Source organism: Podarcis raffonei, chromosome 5 (genome assembly GCF_027172205.1).
Source record: "Podarcis raffonei isolate rPodRaf1 chromosome 5, rPodRaf1.pri, whole genome shotgun sequence".
In the NCBI taxonomy this organism is placed as follows: domain Eukaryota; kingdom Metazoa; phylum Chordata; class Lepidosauria; order Squamata; family Lacertidae; genus Podarcis; species Podarcis raffonei.
The window spans coordinates 73,762,570-73,780,614 of record NC_070606.1 but is presented as its reverse complement, the minus strand read 5'-3'; the positions used below and the strand labels follow the sequence as shown (position 1 = coordinate 73,780,614).

General features: G+C 40.6%; 1 protein-coding gene across 1 annotated transcript in view; it reads left to right on the top strand.

Annotated features, from left to right (window-relative positions):
- DNER (delta/notch like EGF repeat containing) overlaps nt 1–8,760 on the top strand; it is a 109,744-nt gene extending 100,984 nt beyond the window's left edge. Inside the window, exons 11-13 of the mRNA XM_053390130.1 lie at nt 3,693–3,824; nt 6,338–6,584; nt 7,687–8,760. Coding sequence (XP_053246105.1) covers nt 3,693–3,824; nt 6,338–6,584; nt 7,687–7,798 — 491 coding nt within the window. The 3' untranslated portion in view covers nt 7,799–8,760. The remainder of the gene's footprint in view (nt 1–3,692; nt 3,825–6,337; nt 6,585–7,686) is intronic.
- Nucleotides 8,761–18,045: the final 9,285 nt, after the last annotated feature.

The window sequence follows — 18,045 nt, the reverse complement described above, 5'->3', positions numbered from 1 at the left end:
CTGCTTTTCATCTTACTTTGCTGATGCCCAGTTTAGATACCAGATATTTTACTCTGCTTTTTTTTTAAAAAAAAAAATTATCACTAATGATATTCATTGCCTTTCTGACAAAGCAGGAGAAGCAGAGAAGGTATTGTATAAAAATGAACCTGGCTCTCTTTATACATGTCTTTCTTCCTAGGCTTGCAGGCTTAAGTGCCTGTCCCCTTTTCCCCCATTGAGGGCTGCATTCTTTAGGGATGAGCTGTCAGGAGCTCCGTTCTGGTGGCAGGCAGAGCCAGAACCAATGTTTGGTGGAGCCAAAGACAAATGTTCTGGACTAACAACTCCTGAATAAAGACAAATCGAAATAAACTAACCCAGAATGAAAGCATAAATTTATTTTTCGCAAATAAAACAGTTGCCCTTCCAGTTTGTTCTGAAATTACATAGAATGGGGAAAGGGAGTAGAATGGTTATTTTTATTTATTGAATTTATGTACCCGCAGGTCTCAGGGCAGTTCACAGAGTAAAACCAGAATATAAAACCACAAAATACATTTAAAAACTGGGGGTGGGGATGGAGGAAATGAAGAAGGAAGGGAGGATGTCTGGGTGGTATGGAAGAATGTGGCAGCTTCAGGAGGTGATTGTCATGGCTGCTGGTTGCTCACCTGTGCTTTAGGTAATGGAAATATACTCTGGAGCAGTGCTGTTTTTCTAGAAAAAGAGGTGCCAGAACTCACCGTGAAAACCTCCCTCGTTCTCTTATAATGGCAATGGCGCCCACCCACCTGAAAGGTGCTGTAACTGAGTTCCATCTGGGGGAAAAGCCCTGCCCTGGAAGCTGCTGGGACCAGTAATCATTTCATGGTGGCAGAAATGACAATCCACATCTTGAAACTTGGACAGGAGGAGAGGGTTTCTTATATCTCCCTGGCCATGTTGGTTAGAAGAGATGCTTCTTCAGACTCTCAACAGCTTGATCACGAGGAGCCTGTGAAGCTTGAGGCGCTGGCTATTGCTGTTCCACAGTGTGTGAATCTCTTTCCAGCTAGAAAGACATATTAAGATCAGGTGCCCTAAAGCGTGACCTGAGTTCACAGAGCTGCTGTACTATTTCCTCAGCTCAAGCCCAGAAAGTAGTGTCTGAAAACCCACTGCTGAAATGTATATGCTCATCGATGACAACCTAACAGAGACTACATATTTCAAACAATTTACAGGTTGCTGTTGTTTTTTCTCTCCTTCAGGCTTCCATTTAATAAGCACTCTCTTTAAAAACACAAAGATAAGGACCAATGTATGATAAGATAGTAAGTTTCAGCTCTACACTGTAGCAAGCTGAGAACAAGACCTGCAGGATTTAAAACAGATACAGGAATCATATGGAAGAGGATGGGGGAAGATATTGCCATGTATTCATTCTAATTTTAAGACCGCATATATAATGCACCACTTAATACAGTTTGTTTCTCATATATTATATCTCCCTTGCAGGCTGTATCCCCTTCATTCAAGGTGAAAAATGTATAACACTACTGCAATCTGGAATAAATGCCATACTGTGATTCTGTTATCACTACAATGAATTAGAAGTGCTCTATGTCTAGAAAACACATTCCATGATCTCTTAGTACAGAATAGGGAGTCTTAATGTATACTGCAAATGTTCTCATTTGTTCACACCATCTAAGTATCTAAAGCATGATAAAATAGAATATTTTCCACAGCGGAACAGCTCTTTTTAGCCATTTATTCTTGCAATCCTGTCTTAATCCATAAATTTTACATTAGATTAATGGCCTTGCGTGTTTTTCACAATCTCAGTAACAAAGCAAGAGAAACAGGTTTCTCAGAATCCCTCTGTTGCTTTTACAGGACGGCATTCCTGCCATTAGTGGGGGAGAATTTGCTGAAAGAGACTTGGGATAGACTCATCCAAGTGGGAATGAGAAGGTGAACATGAGTTAAAGGAGAACTTTGACAATGGTCCATTTAGTAGGCAAGCAGTTTAGGATCATCTTGTGAGCACGAATGTATAGCAAGAGAGTATGCCCCAATTAATTTGGGTGCTGTTGAATTTAGCTTTGACAGAAGAGCTGTTAATATTGGTTAGCAGTGATTTGATATTATGACTTTCAGAAGTAAAATGTGTAGCTAATTAGAACTTGGCAAGGTAAACAGCTGCTAAACCATTACTTAATATCTTTCTGAAACAATATGCTATTTGAAAACAATATTTGAAAAGGCAACATGCTAATTGAATGGTGCTAAGTAAACCAGGTTAGCGTCATGTAATCTGTACCGGTTTCCCTCATTGCGAGAAGTAAGGTTACAGGGAACCAGACAGAGGGCCTTCTTGGTAGTGGCACCCACCCTGTGGAATACCCTCCCTTCAGATGCGAAGGAAATAAGTAGCTATCCTATCTTTAAAAGACACCTGAAGGCAGCCCTGTTCAGGGAAGTTTTTAATATTCAACACTGTATTGTTTTTAATACTTGATTGGGAGCCGCCCAGAGTGGCTGGGGAAACTCAGCCAGATGGGCGGGGTATAAATAATAAATTATTATTATTATTATACCAGTAAAGTGAAGACATTTCACTCTCCTTGCTTTTTCTGATAGTTGTATGAATGCCTTGAAGGGATAGCCAGCTTTGGGATTCTTGCAAGCCAATTTATTCTCCAGAAGTGGTTTGGGGGCCAGAAATGTATTCTGCTGCACAAAGAGTGGTATATAAAGATAGGCTGTCAAGGACAGCTGGGGCATTACATTCAAAACCGAAAAATGAATGTTTATTACATGCAAAACCCAAAGAGAAGTGTGGAATACCTCTCTTCTGCATTGCTTTTTGCAAAACCTTTTCTTTTCCTTACAAGTGACAAACAGGGCATTCTTTAAAGGTCAAATATCCCATGTCCCATCATGAGTTCCCAATTAGTCCAGCCCTTCGGTGCTTAAATTGTTTCTGCAGATAGAAGCCCCACACTTCACCCCTTCTCCCTAAGTCACCCCATGAGTCTGATACTTTCCTTTCTTAACAGCCCTGTTTTTTATCACTAAGAAGTCTATAGTATCAAATTGTGTTTTCATAAAAGCAAGAGTAAACAAAGGGTTTACCCACTACTAGTTCATACTTCACCCAGGGATCACCAGCTTTAAAGTGGCCCTACTTGTTAGATATTATTTCTCTAGGATTTTATTCTATAGACGTGTAAGAGCATTTTTGAAGTCCCAGGTGTTTCTAATCTTAAGAAAACACGAGCATCTTCAACTCCATGTTCAGAGTTCCAGTAGCAAGAGATTTCTTTGATTCATGTGGTTGCAATGATCTAATTCCATTGTATATTCCAGCCACTTCTTGCTGAAGTTTGATTGCTGCCCTGCATCAGTCTGTGTTCTGATTGCTTTTTAAATACTGTTCATTCCTGTGCAACCCTGAAGAGACCTCATTCCATTGTTTTAATAATAAGTAGCATGCAGTGAGTGTGGTTGCAGTTAAGAACTCCTTGCAGAAAAATGTAATTTTCTCCTTACAAAGAGCCCATTATCTGTTGTATCATAGATAAAATGACTGCTTAAATTAATCTTTTGAGAGTAAGTTACACTAACATGTTGATTATTGAGTGTCTGCAGTCGAAAGGGATGAAGGCGTTCCATTTTGCTTTCATATCTGCAACACATAACTATATTTCCTTCCTTGTTTTAAGGTGAAGAGTGTGACATTAATATAAATGACTGTGAGAGTAACCCCTGTCATCATGGAGGAATGTGCATAGACCAACCCAATGGGTATACTTGCCATTGTCCACGTGGATGGGTTGGGGCAAATTGCGAAATACGTAAGTATTTATTACCATTTGGTTTTCTTAATTAACCAAGTCTAAAATGGTCATTGTTTACCACAGGACATGTTAATTATTATAGTCTCTGGTCAAATTGCCTTTGAAAGTTTTTGCAATTTTTGAATTATATTGGCTTGGGTCCTAAGGTAAGTTAAAGCAGTTAACAGAACAAAAGTATTATCCCCACCTGCTCCTCCCTGAAGCAGCCCGTACACCTATCCCGCATTACTCTGGAAAGCCCTATAACCCTCCAGAATCTCTTCAGGGCTCACAGGTGACTGAAAGAAGGACGAAGGAATGGGAAACTTTCATTCTATCCATTTCCTCAACATCATAATCCTGTGCATGTCTGTTCAAAGTGGGTCCTATTAAATTCAGTGGGATTTACTCCCACGTAAGAGCATATAGGATTACAGCCTTAACTATCTTAGAATACAAGCCATTATTTTAAAATGTACTGGAAATAATCAAGAGGATATTTATTTTTTTTAGTTGAAAAACAGGATGCTAAATATCTAAATAAAATAAAGGCATAAGGTCTGCTGAAAGGAGAAAATAGTAATGACTAAAATAGGCATGCATACTTAATTGAGGGAACAATCCATGTGTGAGTGACAGCCTCTTTAGGTGGTAGACAATAGGCTGTCTGGCAGATGGATTTAATATCCTGAGACATGCAGTAATCCTTTAGAAATGCATTCCATGCAGTGCCTACATATTATAATAATATGTAATTTAATGGCTTTCTATGAAAAGCCTAGATTGTTGGAACCATATGCTTTTATTACTTGCTGTCGATTATGTGGTATGATAACAAATATCTCAGAATGATTGTTTGATTCCAGAATTGTAAAGGAGCTTGGCTGCATTTGCATGTTATAAACAATGGTGGAATATAGCACTCCTAGCACCAAGCTGTCACCTTAGTTCTGACACACAAAAAGAACAAGTGAAATTTGAGCAAAATATATTTCAGTTTATGCTTGTTTGAAGAAGCCCACATCTGTGACAGGGACGGGGAACTTGTGGCCCTCCAGATGTTGGTGAACTCCAGCTTCCATCAGCCCCAGCCAGAGATGTTGGGAGTTGTAGTCTAGCAACATCTAGAGTGCCACAGGTTCCTCATCCCTGCATAAAGGAAATGTATTCACCATCCTGAGGGACCCAAAAACAGAGGAAACCATTGACTGGTACCAAAGGATAGCATGGAACCTCTTTATGGATTAATGTAATGTAAGGTTACCAGACGTCCCCGTTTCCCGGGACAGTCCCCGGATTTACAAATCAGTCCCCATACAAAATCCATTGAAGTTGAAAAGTGTCCCCGGATTCATTGAAAAAAATCTGGTAAGCTTAATGTAATGGACAGTATGAGCTAATAACAAATCACGTAAACTAAACAAATGTTGATAAAATTTAGGGTGGGAACTGGTTTAATAATATAAGATGCCATTCTAGTGTTAAACATTTGGGTTTGAGAAATAGTTCAGACTTGCAAGACTGGTGTAAGATTGATCATATTACTTTACAGAAACAAATGCAAAATCAAGAGATGGGAGAGTGCTTCCAGTTCACTGCTTGGGAGAATAAATATTATAAAAATTAACATGCTCTTCAGGGTTTTATTTGTATTTCAGAATTTGTTAGTGCCAAAGTGGTGGTGGCATAATTGTGAAAGAAAATAGATACTTTTCTTTGGCAAGGAAAGAATCCATGAGTATCCCAGGTGAGGCCTGGGTATTCCAGATATACATTGTTACATTGAAACATTGGGAATAATTTAGTGCATGGTTTGATATAAAACAAAGCTATAGCAGGCCAATGGAAGAGCATTGTAAAGGTGAATATTAACTTTCAATGGATGCGTAAGGGAGTCAGGAAAAAAGTTATATGGGGGGGGGGTGATTGCTGTATAATTAACATCTGTTTGGAAACCTAGAATCGTTGTCAGCATGTTTTAGCACCCAAAACACCTTCATTAGCTTTTGGAATAGAAGACAAAAGGTTTAACTCGGAGGGGTGACTGAAATTTCCAACTGTGGAAGGAAAATCAGCTAGAAACCTCTCAGGATTGGCAGCAAATACAAACGTTTGAGCATGTGAAATGCAAAATGAAGAAAGTGCCATCTTTCTTGATCAGTAGAGAATACAGGAAACACTTGGAGGCAGAGGCAGAAGGAACTTTTGAAAATGAAACCTTTTGTGGCCGGCTGGAAGGGGAGCTAACTTTCCTTCAGCTTCTAGTTCTGCCTCTGCTACCAGCAAGTTAAAAGAGGCAGGCACTTTGCTTCTGTATCTCTGCACCTTTCTGTGTCTGCTCTGTCGGGAATAACCATTGGGAATGGGAATCAAGTGTGGGGTTAATGGTAGAAAGGATCTGTTTTGCAATAGTTTCACACCTTCTAACTTCAATCTTCATGCGACTCCATTAAAAGTACAAATATATATGGTGGGAGTGAATGTGTCATGTACAATTCATCAACAATGTCCATTATATTTCTTGCTTTTAGATTTACAGTGGAAGTCTGGGCACATGGCAGAGAGCCTGACAAACATGCCACGGCACTCTCTCTACATCATAATCGGAGCCCTATGCGTTGCGTTTGTCCTGATGCTGATCATCCTAATTGTGGGGATTTGTCGCATCAGTCGGATTGAATATCAAGGCTCATCCAGGCCAGCGTACGAGGAATTCTACAACTGCAGGAGCATTGACAGTGAATTCAGCAGTGCTATTGCCTCCATCAGGCATGCCAGGTTGGTTTGGAGTAAAGGGGGAAATACAGGCCTGGTTGTAACCTAGAGATGTAATAAGGCATGGGTAGGCAAACTAAGGCCTGGGGCTTGGATCCGGCCCAATCACCTTCTAAATATGGCCCACGCATGGTCCTGGAATCAGCGTGTTTTTACATGAGTAGAATGTGTTCTTTTATTTAAAATGCATCTCTGGGTTATTTGTGGGGCATAGGAATTTGTTCATTTTTTTTTTTTCAAAATATAGTCCGGCCCCCCACAAGGTCTGAGGGACAATGGACCGGCCCCCTGATGAAAAAAATTGCTGACCCCTGTAATAAGGCATTGATTTCCAATCTGTCCTGTGTTTGTTGCATGCAGCACTGCTGCTGCTGTGCCAGTTTCCTTCCTTCCTTCCTTCCTTCCTTCCTTCCTTCCTTCCTTCCTTCCTTCCTTTCTGCAATGTAGGAAGATAGGAGCTTAGCTGTATGTTGCCAGTTTATAGGAAGGTTACCAGATTTTTTTCAAATAATCCAGGGACACTTTTCAACTTCAAAGGATTTTGTATGGGGACTGATTTGTAAATCCGGGGACTGTCCCTGATAAACGGGGACGTCTGGTGACCTTAGTTTATATAGTCAACAGTAGCCTAGTAGCAAAACCTGTCCTGGATTGTACCATATCAGACTGCAGGTGGAGAGTTGTGCATTAGAATGGTCTCCCACAAAGAAGGATTTCCCCCCTATCCATAGGAAAATGCCCTACCATTTTCAGCGAAGCTGAAACCTCATCTTTAATGTACTTTTTTTTGTATGCATAGGGACTAAAGGAAGGGTATTAAGACATTCAGTAATTCCCAGTCCTACCTGTGAGCAGAAGTGTTACCATCTAGGAAAAACGTCACCATCTGGTGGTTCTGCTGATTGCATAAGTTTGCATTCTACCAGTTCACTAGATTTAGGTCCTTATTTCATGAATACTTGGCACTTGACTACATATTTCAAATGAAGCTTGAAGTTTCTTTGATATTCTCTTGGGACAGTGGGTTACTGCTACAAGTGTAAATGTTCAACCAATCTGCAATTCCACTAAATCCTTCTTTTCCTTTTTTTTGTGGTGGAGTTAGGTTTGGAAAGAAATCTCGACCTGCGATGTATGATGCAACTCCAATTGCTTATGAAGATTACAGTCCTGACGACAAACCCTTGGTCACACTGATTAAAACAAAAGATTTGTAATCTACTTCAGGTCTTTTCTTCTTTTTTGGATTATTTTTCAAAAGGATGGGCTACCGAATTAATTCAAATATTTTTAAGACAAAGAAAGTGTAAGAAATTTAAAATGTTTAGCAGCTCCAGAATTTTCTGTAGATTATTTAAGAACAAGTTTTCTGCAGCTTTTAGTTGGGGAAAAATATTTTAAAACTGAATTTGTGAAGTTCATGGTTTTCCTTTTAATGTACTTTCAGCTTTAGAAAACTCTAATCTTAACAATAGTGTGTGCTTTTACCAAACTCAGATGATGAACCTCTGTGGTTATTACAGACAGAATGCAATATGTTAAGCAATGACATAACAGTGCCAGCATTCTCAGTAGACTTAGGAAAAATGTAAAACTTGATATATCCATTACTGAAAAAAATGAAGTCTAAAATGTTTGTGTTTGTGAAAAGGAATCTAGTAAAAAATATTATTCTTAAACTGAATGAATTAGCTTTCTCCCTGTTTTGTGCATGGATAACTAACCTATTTCTGCATTATGTTCCTGAAACTTTTGCTGAAACATTCTCTTGAGTTGATGTTTGTCATTTTTTGTAATAGTATTCAAGGTAAGCTTTGTAAAAACGATCAATTGAAGTGCCTATTAAGGCAAACAAAGGATTGATCCTGCTGCCTTTGAAGTGAGCAGTTGATATAATTTCCATTGATTTCACAGTGTTCAGGATCAGGCCTTTATATTGGATCTATATTTTTCTTTAAAAAGTCAAGTTTTTTATAGTGCGAGTAAGCAAACCCTAATTTGAACTGTTTGTCTCTCAAATGTTGTTACTGTACAGTATTATTTTTGTTTCAATATTGTGCATTTCACATAGTGTATCTTATTTATACGTGTGCGTGTTTTTGTGGCTCTATTTGATTGCTGATGTGCTACAAAATTCTTGCTTATTTTGAAGAATATTGAATAAATGTGATCAATTCAAGGTGGCAGCTGATCTTGTTTTGCCTTCAGCTGATGTTAAAGGATGGAGTTCTTTTAACCACTTTCTGAGGAGTGCCCTTGAATCTGAGCCATGACCATAATATAAACCTGCTGTGGCATTTCTAGAATCTGCAGTGCTTTATTTACACCCTTGGAGTGCTTTCACATGTGACACTTAAGAACGCTTTTGTATGGTGTTGATGCGGTTGGTGTGGCTTATTGTATGACAGCAGCCACATGACACAAATCCTATCTTCTCAAAGGCATTCATTACAGATGGACAACTGTCATTTTCTGCCATAGTGTCCAGCTTTCCTCCTTGTACATGATGCGCTGAACTGTGGGGATAGTCTTTTGTAAGGGCACCAATATATGTACCATTCGCCGTATTCATATATTAAAAGTAGTTGGGCTCAGGTTTGTCATGACTGGAGGACCTTGGAGGTAGCTGAAGGCTTGTTCCCACCCTCCTGCTGCCTTTATTGCTTCAGATTCATACTCTCCTGCTCTCTGAAGGGGAAATTAAGCATCTGAGATGGGGGCATCAACAATGGCCACTTGATTAGATGAAACCTTCTCAGGGCGAACCGTGGGAATGCTAGACAACAGCACTTTCTGCGGTGCACTTTCAGTCTGCTGAGGTTGAAAGAATGTGAAAGTGTTGGATTAAGAGGACCTGAGTTCAGCAATCAAGTTCGTGTGATGGCTTTCACCTAGTCATTGACTCTGTCTTCCAGGGCCTAGCTATATGTGACACTTAAAAAATACTATCCCCACAGTTCAGTGCATTATGTACACCAGGGATAGTGATGGGAGTCCAACTCCCATCAGCCCCAGCTAGCATGGCCAATGGATAGGGATGATGGGAGTTGTAGGGGGCTGGAGGTTCATTGCTTTTCAGGAAGGATTTTGAAACAAAACTAATCCATATTTCACCTAAAGTGAAAAATCTTACAGGAAATTAATATGGAAAAACAAGCAGCATTGGGCTTGTTCCCTGGTGCAAGAGACTTGGGGCTCATCCAGACTTCCTTTTGTGCCATATTTCTAGGCACAGCTCTGCTCTTTAAGGCTCCATGTCTGAACATTTTTTTATTATTTTATTATTTTTGTCCTGGAGTTTTCCCTGGGAAAATCCATGTTATACCTCTGAATCAGAGCCAAGAACTATTGGGTTGTCTGCAGATAGCCATTTTCTCTGATTTGGCAGTAAAATTCAATGAAGACATGGAGCTTTAAAGTGCCGACCGGTGCCTGGAAAGTGTGGCACAAAAAAGTATGCATGAGCCTCCCTCTGGAAAGGAGTTGGGAAATCTGTTGGGTTTAAGCAACTTTGCATGCCTCCAGTCAGCAGAGGGCAGGGTTGAGACTAATAGGGAGAAACACACTTTGTGGTTTCCTGCCAAAGCCCAAAGTTCCATCCCGACACCTTCATTGCCTTCACCCTCTTCCCTCTCTCCTGCTTGAGGCAGCCATGAGAACTAGTTTAGAATCTAACTAGGTTAGAATCCTTGTAGATATGAAGAAGCTCTTCATAATATCTTCATAAATGACTCTTTTCCTTTACCATGGAGACCAACTATTTTTTTGTTTTACTCTTTTAAATTATGCTAGCGATGTGTGAATGAGACAGAAAGAGTAGCGGTGGGACTGGGTAACTCCAGGTAGCCCCAGCTTCCAAGCTATTAACTCCGCTATGAATACCAAGAATCTTTATGTTAATCCTGCTGTTGCATTTCCATGTTTGGGAAGTTGAGCCGAGCAGCCACCTAGAGCAGAGCAGAGCCACTCTGCTTCAAAAACAGAGCGGTGATTATTCTGTGGGAAAGCATCTTGTTCCTTTCTGACCTTGGACAGAGATGTTCTGAGACTTCCTTTTGATGAGCCCCAAAGCCATTCACAGCGATGCCATTTCATCCCCTTGGTGTGCTGAGCCTGAAAGCAACGTGTGGCTTCTGCTTTGTGTGTTTTTCTTTTCACAGCATGAACAGGATGCTTGATATCACAGCAGCCAGATAGCCTGTGAATTCTGTAGCAGAACAAACAAGCCCTGAAATCCCACTCTCTGCCTTTCTTCTTCCTTGTTCTTTTCATATATGTTCCTCCAAAATATGTAAGGCATAGCCTTCGGGTTATCAAAGGACACCCACCCACACCCCTCATTGCGAAGACACAGGTGATCTAGTGCTGCACTGAATTTTCATGAAGTTCCATTTTCACTGCAAAAGTTGATGTTGCTTGTGTAAAAATACTTGCCGTTCCCCTTCAGCTCTTTTGTACTGTTGTTCCCCAGATTAAGGTATGGGAAGCCTTTACCCTCCAGGACCCTCCAGATGTTGCTAAACTCCCATCAGGCCCCAGAAAGCATGGTCAGTGGCCAGGGATGATGGATGGGAGTTGTAGTTCAGTAACATCTGGAGGGCCACCAGTTTCCTGCTACTACTGTAAGCCTACATCTCCTTCAGTGCAATTTTTAAAAACAATAAATGGATTCTATCTTGCATGATATTAGATAGGGCATTTTTGTTCAGTTGCTTTATTTTTCAAGTGGGTATGGCAAATTCCACTGCCATATTTGTCAGGAGATCACTGTGAACAGAACAGTGGTTCTTTCCTTCCTTTTGAAAACATGCCGTCTCAAATGTTTTGTGTCACCCACAATGCTCTGGATGCAGCATTTGGGGGGCAATCTCTGCCAGTTCCAATCTGTTGTCAATACTCCAATGTGTAGTAATAACGAAAAGGGGGCATTCTGAGGGCACATTGGGAGAACCCTTGGTTCAGCAGCCTCCCTATTCTGCTATGCCACCAGAATGGAGGGAAATACGCAAGCACTGGAACTGGCACTCTTATTTTCCTTCCGGCTTCCCAACCCCCTTTCACCATGGGAAAAGGTGCCTGACTGAGAACAGGCTGCGTTTGCAGCACCACACAGCTGATCTGTAGATGTGTCGCTTCCGGTTCAGAGTCTCCGTATCACAAGCACTTTGTGGGCAAGAGCTGCAGAATGACAATGGTTGCCTTGTTTTGGAATTCTCTGTAGCCACAGTTATGTCCTAAACTGACCTATGCCCTCATATGACGCTCACTGGTAGAACACACGTATTGCATACAGTAATTTTCAGGTTCACTCTCTGGCAGCACCAGCAAGGGCTGGGAGAGGCCCCTGTCCAAAACTCAAGAGAGCCACTGCCAGTCAGTAGACAAAACTGCTGGAGAGGCCAGTGGTTTGGGTTGAAATAAATCAGTTTGCTTTATTTCTAGATAATTCTGCCCCAAATTTACAAACTGAACTGCCTAAGTTTAACAAAATATGTGAGTAACTTGCTATATTTATAAAGGTGGTTGTTGCAGGGCTGTCACTTAAAAACCAGATATTACAGCTGCTCATTCTGACTGCTGATAGAATTATGACATTTCCCCCAAATGATTTAAAACCTAGCTGTTCAGCAGGCAATTCAGCATTCAAGATACAGACAAAGCTTAGGTCAAGATCATCGGCAGCCCTGCATCTTCTCTATTCAGTCGTTTCCCCATTCATTAATACTGCTGCCATATGCAATTCACATGGTGTTTATTAATCACTTAAATCAAGAGAGATAGCCAGGCTCAAGCTGTTTGCCCTTGAAATCTTTTCTCCTCTTCCAAAATGACTGGGAGCTTACTGTACTTATTCAAGAGTAAAAAAGTAAGGACCTAGGACCTTCGTAACTGACTGAGGGATTTATTAGTTGGTGTTTTTATTACATTGCCAGGGCTGAAGCCTAGAATTATAAACAGGTTGCAAAGCCAAGCCCTGAACCCATCACAAAGCGTGTGTGGGTATTATAGATGTATGTGTGTATTACACACAGAGAGAGAAACACATACGCAGTATTCAATTAAGGAACAAGATACCTTGTAAGGAGGCAGTAGAGACAGAGGGAGGAGACAACCATTCTACCCATTAGTTAAGTTCAATAAAAATGCCTGAGTTGTTTTTTTTAAACTTAATAGCCACTCTGAAACTAAGCAAAGAGGTGCCCATTATGGGAAGAAGTAAGTGTACTACTTCTATTAGTAAGATTGCCAAGTTCTTGCTCCAGGAGGGTGCATTTACTCAGAGGCATCAATGGAGGGTACAGAGGCAAAGCACCCTTCTGAAATGTGCCCTTCTTTTATTATTTTATTTATTAAATCTGTATATTGCCCTTTGTCTGTAAATCTCAGGGCAGGTCACAACATATAATTACAAGATAAAAACATAAAATACGTAATGGAAACAAGAACAAGAACAACAACACCCCAATAAACCACCCTCCTCAATAACTGAAACCGTCTTTATATAGTTTGGCTATTCCTGTCTGTACACCAGCTGTGAAGTGAGAAGGTTTGGAAAGATCAAAGTTAGGAAACTGAAATTAAATAAATTGTGTCCTTCTAAAATAGCTTTTCACCTGTGTTGTTAATTTCTGCATCTGCTGCTGATGAACATGCCGCATACATTGTTAATTTAGTATAAATAATTACTCCTACAGTATTGCTACTATTAAATGTAATATTTCTGCCTACCTGTGATTGAAACCATTAGTTTGCTGGAAAATAAATTATTACTTACTGGGATTGGATCTTCTCTTTCCATGGAATGCCTGAGTCATGATTGTGTCGCCTTGTCTCTGCTGTTGAAGATAATCTCATTTCAGCCTGCCATTCACAGGTGGTACTTAATGCTTTTAAAAACATATTGACAAACTGTTCTGTTAATTGATGCAACCTACAAGTTGCCTTTCTATTAAAAAAATGCTAAAAATGAAGTGTAATTGAAACATGCATATTAAAACAATACAAATGGGAAGAATGAACAAAACAACTCTGAAGAAAATAGTGGAGAGAAAGAAACAGAGAACATCCATAGCAGCCATGAGGAATGTTCAGTTAAAATGCATTTCTGAAACTCTGCAAAGGAAACCTGCAAGACCTCTTTAGGAAGACGGAGCTGCAGCAACAGTGATTCCACTGAGAAGCTCTGCCCTTTCTTGAAAGTAGCTAGAACAAAGCCTCCTCAGCAAACATCAAAAATCAAGATGGTCCACATCAAGGATGGAGAATCTGTGGCCTTCCAGATGTTGAACACAGCCAGCCTAGCCAATGGTCTTGGATTCTGGAAGTGGTACTCTCAACAACATCTGGAGTATCATAGGTTTTCCCGTTACTGGTCTACATTAAGTGAAATATTTCTGCAGCAATTCTAGGCTCAGTTTTTAAACTTTAAACTTGAGTACATTACTAGAAGCTGGACAATGTAGTTCATACCCACTCTCCTTTGCTTAGCATGCTTAATGAACGTGCCTGATCTGAGTAATTTGCTATCTGTGAATTCTAAACCAAAATGACATGATCCACATGTCTCAGACCAATGTGTGGGTTGGAGTTTACTTACCCACTGGATTTTGTTATTTTCCAAATGTGATGCAGCTTAAAAACACAATGCAATATGCAATTAAAGGGACAGATTGGGCTCGTCAACCTGAGAAGGTAGCCCACCTAGGAGAAGGAAAACTCTGGCCATAAAACTCTGCTGTCTTGCGGGATATTTTCAGGAGAAGATTAGGCTAAGGAGTAAACCCTACACAAATCCAGAGCGGAGTCCCTAAAGTGATTGGATGTACCTTGTATGCCTCCTTCCAGGAACTCCTGCTGCCAAGTTGGTGCTACATCAGTGAGGCCAAAGGGGAATCTCTTCATCTGGACAACCCAGTTCCTTCATACACAGTGCCCTGGCTTGCACACCATGGAAGGTCGTTTGGTGCTGCTAGTGCCATGGTTTGGCTTCACCCCCAGAGGCACACTCCATTGTCTCAAGACAGACAGATGCCAACAACACAGATTAATGGGCAAATGAATCAGAATTGTGGCAAAAACATTCAAAACAGATGCAGGATGGAAAAAGAGACAGGTCAGAAACTCACGGATTTGCCCATCCTACTATAACCCTTGGTTATGGATAGGTTGAGGCTAATGGTTAGTACCAAGTGGAATATCTCAAAGTACGGAGGCATTACTAATGCAGCCAAGCCTGTGTGCCTGTTGACACAGCCATCTGGATGCCACCAACATTTATAACACATGGCAGCTTTTCAACTTTGTTGCCTTCTGTCATCTGCAGGATTCAGCCAGCAAGCACAAATCATGTTGCAGAATCATAACCTCTTAAGACTTTCCCCCAGATGGTGTAGTATCCCCAGTGCTATTTGTCTTCAGCTGTCTTTATTTACACACACGCACATGCACCAACAGATATATTTTTAGAACTGGAATGATTTAAGCATGTACATGCAAGGTCCTGATTACTCTACCTTGTGGGCTGCATGCTGTGAAATAAATCTGGCACAAACAATTGAAAACATCTTACAAATTAGGAACACAATGAAGGCTGACTTTCTGGTTTCTTCTCGTCTGGTATTCTATATTTAAATTGTTAGAGCACTGGAATCGTGGTTAGCAAATATGTCTAAGCCTTTCACATCTTAGCTTCTTACCAAACAAGATAAATGAATTAGTAGAGAAAGATAAAGCTTGGATGAGATGTTTTCAAAGGCGACAATAACTGTGCTGTTTATCAGCTTTGCCTTCACCATTCAAAAGCATCTGTTTAATTTTCACACACAGAATAGTTAATGCATGCACTGAGATGACACACCCCTGATGTTTGGAAGGGTTTTGTTTTTCTTTTTGGCATGTGCAGGATTTAAATTTTGTGATGAGCTAGTTGTTGATTGAGCTTTCAATCAAAATGTCTTCCAGCAGCTCGCTGCAGCTAAATTACTTGCACTGAGAACTCCACGTCATTTATTTTGGAAAGGTTTCCTTAGAAATAGCCCCCATAAATAGTGCATCATTTTGAAGGCTTTGCAATTTCTTGCCGCAAATTAGAAAAGGTGCAAACTATTAAAGTGTCAAAGATTAAGCGCAAAATTATTTTGCATCAAGCAAACAACTTCTATATACAACTGACTCTGAGGACCCTTCCAGCTGCCCTTTTTATTGTACGTTCACAATTATTTGTGTTCATGATGCTAAAGGATGGTGATACGTGATTCCACTTTCAATACTGTTTGTGCCTGTAAAAGTTTGGGAGAGGTCACACCGCTTCATTTCCAATCAGTGCATATCCTGCTGAAATCCCATAACTTGTTTATAGCACAAAACATTTGCTTTTGTCCCACTTTTGTTGCACTAAAGCCCCTCCAGAATACAGTAGTAGCATTAAAGATGCATCACATAACAAACTAAAACAGAATCAAATAATATGCACTTGTCTATTTTTCATGCTTTGAAAGGAAATAGTTGGATGATTTCCATTGTTCCATGTTACCGAATTGTGTATCTACTGTTGACTCAGGTACATGCTGGACATTGCCCCTAGAGTGAGTCTCTATCTCACCACTGTGTTAATACTCATTTGCTTTACTTACACAATCCTGGGTTTCCCCCCTCCCCCACACCAGCAAAGGACAGGGCTCATTTGACATTTTGTAAATACAGATTGGGATCCTTCACAAGCATGAAGATAAACAGAGTATCAAACATGCAAAATTTTGGTTTTTTTTTAATCACTGCCACAGCACTCTCGTTATTTTGCATCTCTGGTCAGCTTTCAAATTCATGCTTCTGAAGGATACTTCACAGGGAAAGATAGAAATTAGTAGGCCCTGTGGCATTCCTGAATAAAACAGGATTCCAGCTGAATGGATACTTGAAACATAAACTCTTTTGGCACAAAGATGGGTCACTGAGGGATACCTGGTTGCTGTAGCAACTCAGCCTATGATAATGGGAAATAAGAGTGCACAAGGGTTCTGTGAGTTATATTCTGCAGCCCTAATGTAAGTGCTGTACAAACTACACAGAAGGCTGTGTGTCTCTAGGTGTTTTGAGAGCTGCACCTCTGCCTCCGTTTCACAAGTCCTTAGCAATGTGTTCTTCATGCATGAGAAAGCTACTTTTCCGTTTTAAGGACTCTGACCCAATTTAAACAGTACACTCATCATCACCATCATTTATCTGCATGCTGCCTTTCCATACTAAACTATGCTCAAGATGGCTCACAACACTGAAATGTCTTACATATTTCACCAATGGCTGCGGGACAAAATGAAATTTCACCCATTCAATTTACTACACTCAATAGACTAGAAATAAAACAAATACATACTGTTCCCCTGAATTTCAGAGTGAAACAGATTCAAAAGTGTGACTTAATGGCAGCTACACAGAGGTATGGTCACCTCTAGACAGTCCCGCGGAGATAGCCCTTCCAGATTTACATGACAAGTTTTTCTCCCGTTTTCACTCCTACTGACAAAATGCAGTCATTGTCAGTGGCATCCTTAGGATTTTATGTTCCATCAAGTGGAAATAGAGTTGACGTTCTTGGTAATTTGGTCAATAAAGGACCAATCGAATGCTGTCAAACTCCAGCATAAAAATTACAAAACAAAAGAATGCCTTCTATAGATTCTACCTACTTCTGAGGAAAGAGGGGTGCCATCATATCTGCTACAAAACATCTGGGATGGGAAAACATTGACTTTGGCCAGAGTTCAAGCTCTGTGCAATAGGTAATAATAACATGCAGATTCCAGAAGGAAGTAGCTAACTGGAAAGGATCAAAACCACAGAGCCTAGGACTTGCCGATCAGAAGGTTGGCGGTTCGAACCCCTGCAACAGGGTGAGCTCCCGTTGCTTGGTCCCTGCTCCTGCCAACCTAGCAGTTCGAAAGCACGTCAAAGTAGATAAATAGGTACCGCTCCAGCGGGAAGGTAAAAGGCGTTTCCGTGCGCTGCTCTGGTTCGCCGGAAGTGGCTTAGTCATGCTGGCCACATGACCTGGAAGCTGTATGCCAGCCCCCTCGGTCATGAAAGCGAGATGAGTGCCGCAACCCCAGAGTCGGACACGTCTGGACCTAATGGTCAGTGGTCCCTTTACCTTTACCTAAGAGAACAAGAAACATTTTCAGGGCAAGTTCCAGTACCTTTTTTTTTCTAGAAAAAGAGCACTGGTAGAAGATACTGAAGAAGCAAGATGAACAAGTTGCACGTGAACAACCCAGAATAACTTGAAAAGAGAAGTTTAAAGTTCTTTGCTTTACCAAGGTAGTAGCATTACCATGTCCCATTCAAAGAAAAAGAAAATACGATGTCCAATATGGGCAGCTTTTGGGTAACAAGCTTTGTCCCAACAATGCAATAAATATGTTCACAGCCCTGCTTCCATTTTGAACATAAAGCTCTTTAGTAATGGCTG